Source organism: Poecilia reticulata, chromosome 20 (genome assembly GCF_904066995.2).
Source record: "Poecilia reticulata chromosome 20, P_reticulata-male-v2, whole genome shotgun sequence".
Classification (NCBI taxonomy): Eukaryota; Metazoa; Chordata; class Actinopteri; order Cyprinodontiformes; family Poeciliidae; genus Poecilia; species Poecilia reticulata.
Window position 1 is genome coordinate 18568213 of NC_088849.1, and position 9958 is coordinate 18578170.

Genomic DNA, 9958 nt, shown 5'->3' on the forward strand with positions numbered 1-9958 from the left:
TTGTCGGGCCAATAGGAAGCCCTGTATTGCCCGGGAAATTTTGCCCGGGGAATACAAACAAACGCGGGTTCGTGACTGTCTTGATCAACTCAAGAGGCTCGGACTCTGCTTCGTTAACCGAGGCAACCTCAACTTTTATTTGCTAAAATGCCTGCAACGTCTAAAATACACACCGAGGAGGTGCGGAGAGATGCCGCCTCTCGGGCGGACAAGAAGCCTGCAGTGGAGAAAGAGGAGACGAAGTTCGGCTTTCTGTGTGATGAACGGGGATATTTGAGTCTAGCAGAGCACATCATGGAGCACGGCTCCAGGAAAGGAGACCGAACCGGGACAGGAGTCCTGTCTTTGTTCGGAGCTCAAGTCCGATACAACCTACGAGGTAAAGACCAGCTTTAGCCCATACATGTGTCCAAACATAGTCGTGTAATAAATGAATGGAAATGCAGTACAGGTGCAGAGATGGTAAGAGAGTATGCAGTATTTAGAGTTACTAAGATCTAAGATTTAGAACAAAATGAGATTAGGACATTGAACTCTGGTGATTTTAGTTTAGTTTTCCAACGAGTGAGAAAATTAGAGTTCATGAGAAGATGACCAAGGCGAGGTTGTTACAGACTTGGAATGAGAAAGCTGTGCTCTACCTAAATGTGGCTTTTAGTCAGAGCCTAGTCAAAGTCCAGACCTGCACTTTGGCTAGGCTGGCTAGGGTTGAAAAAAAAATTACCACGCAATATTTTGTTTATGATGGAATAAAGTCAGAAAAAGTCAAAGTTGTGTGAAGATTTATTTATTTTTTCAAAACACTAGAGGTCCCTTAGGTCAATCAGAGGTATGAATTGCAAAAAAATCTTAGAATTGCAATGTAAAAGGCATATTTGAGCATTATTAGCAGTTAATCTGCTTTGTTTTTGTTCTCTTTGCAGACCAGTTCCCTTTATTGACAACTAAGAGAGTTTTCTGGAAAGGCATCCTGGAGGAGTTGTTGTGGTTTATTAAGGTGAAGATGATGGGGAAACCCCCTCTTGATCATTTTTCTATGTTTCACCAGGGCTAACGAGGTTGTTGCATTTGTTTCGCACGATGCAGGGATCAACAAATGCCAAGGAGCTGTCAGAGAAAGGAGTGAAGATCTGGGACGCCAACGGGTCCCGTGACTTCCTGGACAACCTGGGCTTCACAGAGAGGGAGGAGGGGGATCTGGGACCTGTGTATGGTTTCCAATGGAGGCACTTTGGTGCAGAGTACAAGGACATGCACACAGGTACTGCACTGTTGCAAAGCTATTAGAATATCTTCAGTGGGATGTTTAATGTTTGACCCATAAAGTCCACTAAAACATATCATTCGATAATCTTTTTTTAAAAATGAAAATACATTTTCTCACTTTAACCGTTTTAACTTTAATAATATATTTAATGAAATTTGTTATCAAAGCACTTAACAAGTCTACGAAAAACGGGATCTGCAGCTGTTATGGTACACTGCAGAGCTGAACCGGCCCACCCTTTGTTTTTTGCTATATTAGATGCCTATTATAAGTCAACCAATACACACTTGTTTATTTATATGAAACAAAAATGGAATATAACTAATTAAGTCCATGAACTGTATGAAAATATAATATCCCTTTTTTTCAAAATACCCACTGTATGCCTTGAATTACCCATAAAACCTACAGTAAACCTCTTAAGAACTACTGTATATCTGCTAAGGGTTCTTTCTTTAATTACAGCATCCAGTCTGACTTTCATTCATCTAAATGTGTTGATTCCCCTGCGCTTTCAACAGATTACACAGGACAAGGTGTCGACCAGCTGCAAAACATCATCGACACCATCAAGAAAAACCCGGAAGACCGACGAATCATCATGTGTGCCTGGAACCCCAAAGGTAAGTCGAGGTTACAGTATTTTGTATTTTTTTCTGTCATTTGTTTTCTGTTTGAACATCCTCGGTGTCTGCAGACCTCCCCATCATGGCGCTGCCCCCCTGCCACGCCCTCTGTCAGTTCTACGTCTGCGACGGGGAGCTGTCCTGTCAGCTGTACCAGCGCTCCGCCGACATGGGTCTGGGCGTGCCTTTCAACATCGCCAGCTACGCACTTCTCACCTACATGATTGCACACATTACGGGACTCAAGGTACGAGCGCCGTGCGAGCCTCTCCTTTCTTGTTTTAATCTGCAGACGTGTTGTCCAACGTCTCATCTCGCATCTCGTCTCTCGCAGCCCGGTGACTTTGTCCACACTCTGGGAGACGCTCACGTCTACCTCAATCACGTCGAACCTCTGAAAGCGCAGGTGGGTAAGGTCGATCGGTTCAGCTCAAACATTTCTTTTGTTGCGTTTGATTTCTGATTCATGCGATCTGTTCAAATGTGCAGCTCCAGAGGGAGATTCGCCCTTTTCCAACACTAAAAATCAAGAGGCAAGTGGAAAGCATTAATGACTTCCAGGCGGAGGACTTTGAGATCTGCTGCTACGACCCACACCCCACCATAAAGATGCAGATGGCCGTGTGAGACCTGAAATTGGCCGTGTGTGCCTTTTAAACTTAAAAGACTGTGGTTCCCACAACGCTTTTTTTTTTGCCTAATTTAGGGGGAAAAAGGTTATTTTGCTCCAGACGTTTTCTACTGTTTGTTGGTACTTGACTATCTTTTTTCTTTCCTGTATTATAACTAAAAAAATTATCTAATTCTGTAAAAAGAAAAAAACTTTATGATCAACCTGATTCGAAACAAACGAATCACAAGAACCCTCCAAATTCTGCGTTTGACAACGCTCTGCTGATTTGAGGTAAATGATTTACAGTGAGTATTTAATAGTGAAATGTTGACAATAAAGTCCTTATTTGTTGAGTTGTAGTTTCCAAACGTCTCCTTCCGGGTACTCGTGTCTCTTCACTGATGACTCCAGCATCTCACAGGAATAGCCTGGATCCTAAAACCAACAAGCACCACACAGATTCAGGACCTTGTAAAATTATTGTTCACGCCTCTAAACCTTTCCACACATTTTGTCAATTTATAACTACCAGCCTAAATCTATTTTAAGTGATGGACGAGACCAGAAAATAATATTGAAAGAGTTGCGTCTTGGTGTTCAGCCACCCTGAGTCAGTGCTTTGTAGAACCACCTTTTGCTGCAGGTCTGGCCGTGCCGCCGCCCGACAGAAATGTTTCTTAGCAAAATGGCTCCAGTTCAGTCTGACTGGACAGATGAATTAGATTTAGGTCAGGACTTTGACTGGGACATCTTTTCACAAGTATACGCTGTGAGGTGAACTGAGAAGGCATTTGGTTGCATTGTATTTAGACTAAAGGGGGCTGACTACAATTATATGCCATTTTTTTAACTTGTAAAATATTTTGTAAACCTTGCCACATTTTTCCTTTCCAATTTTCAAATTTGCAGATCTTTGTCTTGGTCCATCACATACAACCCCAACAAAATAAACTTTCAGTGAAATACGAAACGGTGAGTTTTGTTGTGATTCCTTTACCTTCGGGGTCAGGTAGTGGGCGTTTTGTATCACCGCAGGACTGGTGAAGTGTTCGTGGAGATGGTCGACATATTCACACATTCTGCAAAGACACCGAAGGGTTGTTCAGACGGTGCCGGCACTCGTGGCAGTCGGGGATTAAAACGCCTCTCACCGGCCGCTGAGATCCGCCGACACGCAGATGTAATCAAACAGGATGAGGTGCTGAACCAGTTCACACAGACCGACTCCTCCAGCATGAGGACACACAGGCACTGAAAAAACAAACACAATGTTTAAAAACAAAGACACTGGAGCAGGGTTTAATGTTTACACTTTGTATTCAATACGTGATAAAACAGAGTTGTACAATTGGTAGTCCCAACTTTGTTATTCAGTAACATTGCAACATTATTCAGCACCGAAAGGTCACCATCTGGATCAAATGGTCATGTTTATACAGCATAATTATCAGTTTGTACAAAACAAGAATGATTAGTGTCTTTGACTGTGATAATGCTTCTGCAGAAATGCAGCCTTTTGAAAAAGGTATTAAAAGCATGTTTAATACCCGTCAATGTGCAAAAAAGACTTTCAGTCTTTTAATCTGACAAATGAACCTCGTCATGTTCTAACTTACAGGAAATGACCCGCCTCAATGCTCCTTAGTCGTGACTTTGTGCCCTCATTGTTTTTCTCTCCCATTTAAAGTTGCCCTTTGTTGAAATTGACTTTGCGTACTCTACTTTTTTTCCATTGTAGGTAACTCTGGTTTAGCTAGTGATCCTGTGTTTAGCTAGACAAACTTGTTGACAGAGTAACTGCTGCCGCTTTTGCTTCCTACAGAAAGTGCTCTTTGATTACTGCCTTTTCCGTCTTTTCCCTCCGTCTGCTTCCTGTTCTCTTAAGCACCAGTCTCTGCCACTGCAGATGGCCACTCATAACCGAGCCGGTTCTGCTGGAGATGCCCGTCTCTCTCATCTGATGCCTCGAATCAACAAATTGCTACTTGAGATTTGCTAATTGGAATTGAATGAATCAACTGAACTTGACTGCATTGTATATGAATTCTAACTGAACTGGATTGTGTGTATTTTAATCCAAATATAACTGGGATGCAGTGAAAATAAATGTGAGTTACTGACGAGTTTGTTGAGTGTGTTCGTGTCGTAAAGTGCCTTGACAAGATTTATTGTGAAGTGGTGCTATATAAATAAGCTGACTACATTATTCCAGAGCATGGGTCTCTGAATGATGCGTGGCTGAAGACAAGCTGCCCCGCTTTTTACCTTTGAACTTGTGGGCCATCAGCAGCACAGTCAGGTTTTCATTGACGCTGCCCAACCGGCAGCTGTCTATTTGAACAAACTGCAGCGCCGAAGCCTGCAGGAACTGCTTGAACATCACCCTGTTGTGACACTGCAGAGTAAAAACCAAAATTGTCCCGCTGAGGAACAAATCTAGTTGTTTAGCCATATTTTAAGTGCGTAGAAAACGCTTGAACTCCAACCTGCTCGCCTGAAGCCACTCCAATCCCAAGTGGAGCCAAAGCCTGAGAAAAGAATTGTAGATTATTCATTTATGATCAAAGAGGGACTAAGAAAAAAAAAAAAAAAAACATATTAAAGTTCTGACCTACGATACTAGGTTTTCATAATGTTTTGTAAATTCTTGCATTTAAAATAAATATTCATATCACATTTGTTCATATTTATTCATTTTTAAAAGTATTTTTAGTATCATTTATCAAGGTTTAGTGGTTTGTCTAAATGTGCAGTCCTTAAGTTAGCTAAAAAAAAAATGTAAACCTTTCTAGAAGTACGTGGCCTACGCTGATATTGCATTTCAAAACATTCCAGATATAACTAATCCACAAGCTAGTTAAAAGCTCTCGAAAAAATAAAAAAAAAGTTGTGAAATAAACTTAGAGAAACAAACTACAATCAAAAACAATACACCGAAAACCACCGTCTGGTTTAACGAGCTGTTAAATACATATTAATGAACATTTCTCTTTCCTTAGAAATAGCAGCATGACCCAGGATGTCATCCGGAGAAGTGGGCTCCTCGATCCACAGAGGTTTGACCTCCGCCAGTTTGGTCACCCAGCTGATGGCCTCGACTACGTCCCATCTCTGGTTGGCATCAATCATCTAACTCGAACATATTTCGAAATTCAACAAAAACACTTCACTGCTTCATGCTTAAAAGTGGGATAAAAAAAAAACAAACCTTACCAACGTGTTGCTAGGCCCAATCATCTGCCTGATGAGACGACACCTCCGGATATCGTCCTCTAGGTCAGCGCCAACTTTCACCTTAAAGCGGGTCCAGCCGTTTTGAAGAGCATCCGCGCAAAGCTGGAGAAACATCGTTAAAACAAAAAAAACAAAAAAACGAGACACTCCAATGTGTGGAGACGCAGCAGGTTGTTGTGGAGTCCACCTGTTTGAGCTGTTGGTCTGAGTATCCCAGCCACGCACAGGAGGTGGTGTAGGCAGGATAACCCTGGCTCATCATAAGGTCCTCTGGCAGGTGAGAAAAGTCAGTACAGTTAAGGAGTACTACCCACAGCAGATCTTAGCGAGGATATTTAATTTAACAAAAAGTGCTTGACTTAGAGCACAGAAGAGGTTTTTCAAGTGAAATCCAATTTAGGGATGACATTAATGGCTCTTCTGTTTGCTCACCTCTCTGCTGCTTTCCCTCCTTTGCATTCACAAGTATGCCTGAAAAAGCAGAGGGGAGCAAATAAAGCCAACTAGTCACATTAAGAAAAACAGTGAAGAGTTCAAGGCCTCTCATTAATAGATATAATGACTTAGACATTTTAAAGACACATTTGAACCATTTTTTTTTAGGTTGGAGAAATTTTACAGCATAAAACAACAACTTAAAAAAGAACAAGTGTTAATTTAAAATTATGAACAAAGGACTTTGGGTGAGGCTTTTTGGAAGTCAAGGGAATTCATTTTATCTGATTTGTCCATCTCTACTTTAATTTTGATGTATGTTTAGGACCATAGTCCTATGGGATCATGTGATCCCATAGCATGGTTGATGATATTAACATCATCAACCATCGGACCCAAACGATCACCCTCAGAGGGAAAGAAATCCAGTAACCACCAGGGTGCAGGTTTAGTTTTTTTTTCTGCCAGATGTTAAAGTGGATTGCAGTAAGGGAGTAAAATAAGGACAGTTTATTCAATTTCACCCCCAATCCGCAGCTAACTGGTTGGAAATTGAACACAGTTAGGTGCTCCAACTAGACATTGTGCCAAACAGATATCAAAAATGAACTTTTGAGTAGATAAAGGAGGTTGACATTACTATTCTGGAAAGTTCAAACCCTAACTACACTGAAGATATGTGGCATAGGTTTTAAGACAAGGTCTGAACAGGGGAACCAATCAATAAAAAAATATAAATTTAGTAAGAAGTGTAGTCAAACATCCAACAGGATTGCACTGGAGGCTTCTTTATGGTAAAGAAGTCTCTCTGCAGCTTTCTATGGAACATTTAGCCAGATATTAAGGGACATATGTTTGTATTCTTTAGATTGTATGTATAATTTTGAACCTGTTTGAATAAGAGACAGTCTAGAGCAAATTCAAACTTGTGAATTAAAATATTGTATTTTGTCTTTAAAATCCCCAAATCAATGCAGATTCATGTATACGAGTGGATGAAAAGCCCTGACCGAAAGGCCAAGTAGTTTTCTAACGTGTCTCACCAAGAGCTTCCTCCTCTGTCAGGACATCGGTGATGTATCTGAAGTCAATGCAGGAGACGACCTGTTTCGGATCCTGAATCGACACACGACACAATATCTGTCCTCGGTGATCGCATCCTGGACGCAAATCTGATTTATCTCACACTCACCATGTCGACCAGCAGCTTCCACAGAGGCTACAGGGAAATAGCGACAGTAGCTTGTGAATCTTGAGCCTCGCTGACAAACTGTGAATGTTATCATGAGAGCCTGAAATGAAGGTCCCACCTTGCCCTCCACCCGAGCCCACAGGTCCCAAACAGCATTCAGGACGGCAGCGGTGGCCAAGTGGATCACTCCTTTCTCTGGACCCAGCTACGCCAGCCAAGATAAGGTATTGTGGATGCTTTAATGAAAGCAGTACTTTACATTTGATCTCTAATAGGGTGCTGTTTAGGTTCTACAACAGATGTGAATAAAGAAAAGCCTGAATTCAGGAGTTCCAGCTCTGTTGTATTTGTTTGTTTGTTCAATTTTGTCCAGGATAAAAAGATTCAAAAATGATTAAAATAAATAATCTAAATAATCTGTTGTAAGGTTCTACAACAGATGTGAATAAAGAAAAGCCTGAATTCAGGAGTTCCAGCTCTGTTGTATTTGTTTGTTTGTTCAATTTTGTCCAGGATAAAAAGATTCAAAAATGATTAAAATAAATACAAGCATATATAACATTAGCTGCATTTATTATTAGATCTTTCCTTTAAAATATGAAAAGGAAAAAAAGTCTGTATAACCAAATAATTTGTGCTTTATTATATTGAACATAATTATAATGAACATAAAGTTTGCTTTTTGATTGGAGTCCATAAACTGAGAAATCAGTAAACTGTTTCATGATAAGCTGCACCAAACCCTCCTTGGTTGCAGCACTAATCCTCTATGAAATCTGAAAGCAAATTTCACACAGCAACCAAATTCAAAATCTAAAAGCCCTTATGTGTTTCAGATCCATCCCAACTTACCCATCTCATTTGGCCGTCACTGGTCAGCAGCCGGTAAAAGTCCCGAAAGTTGCTCACAATGTCGTGCAAAGATTTCCCAACAACCAGTCCTGCTAGAGCCTGGACGGCACGCACCACTGCAGGAGTTCACATGGAAAAACACTGCATTAGAATGCATTAATGTATGCATAAAGGCTCCTACATTCCGCAAAGTACATTTGAATATTTTATCCAACAGAGGTCTAAAAAAAATGCACGGACTGACCACAAGGTGGCACTGTTGGTTTTGACAGGAGAACAGAAAAGCTTTCTTGCAGCAATGTTAGAAACACACCTACCCAGAACCCGTTAGTAAATTAGATTTTTAAAGCCAGTACATTATGTCTTTCATCAGTTAAAGCATTATTTAAACTCTTCTTAATAACCAGCGACAAATACTACTGAATAACAATAATCAAATTTGAAGTTTTCCACATATGTGTTATATATTACTTGGTGATGACCTCCAGGTATTTGAGGTTGGATGACCTCTGAGCCATTATCCTGATTTCTGTCCTACCTGACACATTCTCTTTCTGATTCAAACCAAGATTCTACCTGGACCACAGCGAAATTTTCAGTCGGAAACAAATTGCAGCTGAAAACAGTATATTGACTCCAAATTTGCCACGGGTATAAACAGTTGTGGGTTCACAAGCTCTTTGTCTCACAAGGACAGAGAAAATTGTGGATTTCTAGATTGAAGATACAAACAAAAACTAACTTAAGTCAGAAATTTTATAAAGTTTCCCTAACTTATTTTAAAGGAGTTGTTAAGGTTACTAAACCAGTTGTTTCAACATATTTGGGATTTTTCTTCTCTGAATACTAAAATTAAATATCAGGTTTTTTAAAAAAAAATGAAATTATTTTTATTTCAATGAAAAGGTTCATTTAAGGTTTCCAAAAAAAAAATAAATAAAATAAATCTTTGTCAACTTTAATTGCTAAAATAATTTTTTGTATGTTTCCTATATTATTTCAGAATGGATGCACATATTATTTTAGTTTAAATGTCACAAATAAAAAAATATGTTATATAAAAATATTTCGGTCAGACTTGTGAAAATTCTTATTTGTATCTTATATATTATATATTATTCTTGTTCTTTCAGTATCACCATGACATATTATCTGTCTGTTTACATTGTGCCTAAAATGTGTTGTTTTCTCTATGGCCTCTGTTCACCAATCAGCACGAGCTGTCAATCTTGCTCAAACCCAAAGAAGTTCAAATATCCGAGCTTCTTAAAAGCACTTGAATGCACCACCAAGTTAAAGCTCTGGTCACGTGAACACGCCACGCCGTGACAGTCTTCAGAACGGCTTCAACTCTTACCGATCTCAGTTCCTTTTCCTAAAGTGAAAGTGAGCCCGAAGCCCTTCAGCCCACTGTCCGTGTCCAGAACCACGTAGGCGGCCGAGTAATCCGGGTCCGTGTGCTGCAACGTGACAGGAGACAGCGCACAAAGGCCTGGTCTTTAACTGCATCTGAACCCAATCTGCTCGATGTTTGTGCATGAACGTCTTACCATCGCATCTGAGCCGTGCTGCTCCAAAGACGTAGGAAATCTCACGTCCCTCACAGTAAAATTAGTTATTTTTTGCAACATTTTTTGCACTCAAATTAACTAGTCTATTACAATGGTTCACTCTCCAGTCACCTGCGGATTATAATCCCACCCACTCACTCACCACAGCGCCGTTGGTTAAAAAGACAC

At 40.3% G+C, this 9958-nt stretch overlaps 2 protein-coding genes across 3 annotated transcripts; one reads left to right on the forward strand and one right to left on the reverse strand.

Annotated features, from left to right (window-relative positions):
* The first annotated feature begins 24 nt into the window (after positions 1–24).
* tyms (thymidylate synthetase) lies at positions 25–2859 on the forward strand. 2 transcript variants are annotated; one of them, XM_008396694.3, is made up of 7 exons: positions 25–379; positions 924–997; positions 1087–1261; positions 1789–1890; positions 1965–2140; positions 2228–2299; positions 2383–2859. In XM_008396694.3, exons 1-7 carry the CDS (start codon positions 148–150, stop codon positions 2518–2520), a joined length of 969 nt encoding a protein of 322 aa, XP_008394916.1. In that variant the 5' UTR covers positions 25–147; the 3' UTR covers positions 2521–2859. The 2 variants fall into 2 exon arrangements, with proteins under 2 accessions (XP_008394916.1, XP_017157374.1); XM_017301885.2 differs by having other exon boundaries at positions 1965–2299.
* enosf1 (enolase superfamily member 1) lies at positions 772–9947 on the reverse strand. The gene is made up of 15 exons (XM_081601414.1): positions 9770–9947; positions 9577–9679; positions 8220–8335; positions 7486–7572; positions 7368–7394; positions 7219–7291; positions 6173–6211; positions 5928–6010; positions 5720–5842; positions 5503–5635; positions 4993–5036; positions 4772–4901; positions 3658–3757; positions 3504–3585; positions 772–2941 (listed from the first exon to the last, which is right to left on the reverse strand). The coding sequence occupies exons 1-15, from the start codon at positions 9848–9850 to the stop codon at positions 2849–2851; spliced, it is 1314 nt and encodes a 437-aa protein (XP_081457540.1). The 5' UTR covers positions 9851–9947; the 3' UTR covers positions 772–2848.
* Between the last annotated feature and the right edge of the window lie 11 nt (positions 9948–9958).

Coding starts and splice junctions, on each gene's coding strand:
- tyms (XM_017301885.2), top strand. CDS start 148: ATGCCTGCAACGTCTAAAATACACACCGAGGAGGTGCGGAGAGATGCC. Junction 1,262..1,788: donor GTACAAGGACATGCACACAG/GTACTGCACTGT, acceptor CGCTTTCAACAG/ATTACACAGGACAAGGTGTC. Junction 2,300..2,382: donor TCGAACCTCTGAAAGCGCAG/GTGGGTAAGGTC, acceptor TCAAATGTGCAG/CTCCAGAGGGAGATTCGCCC.
- enosf1 (XM_081601414.1), bottom strand. CDS start 9,850: ATGTTGCAAAAAATAACTAATTTTACTGTGAGGGACGTGAGATTTCCT. Junction 9,680..9,769: donor AGCACGGCTCAGATGCGATG/GTAAGACGTTCA, acceptor GTCACGTTGCAG/CACACGGACCCGGATTACTC. Junction 5,636..5,719: donor TTGGGCCTAGCAACACGTTG/GTAAGGTTTGTT, acceptor TGTTCGAGTTAG/ATGATTGATGCCAACCAGAG.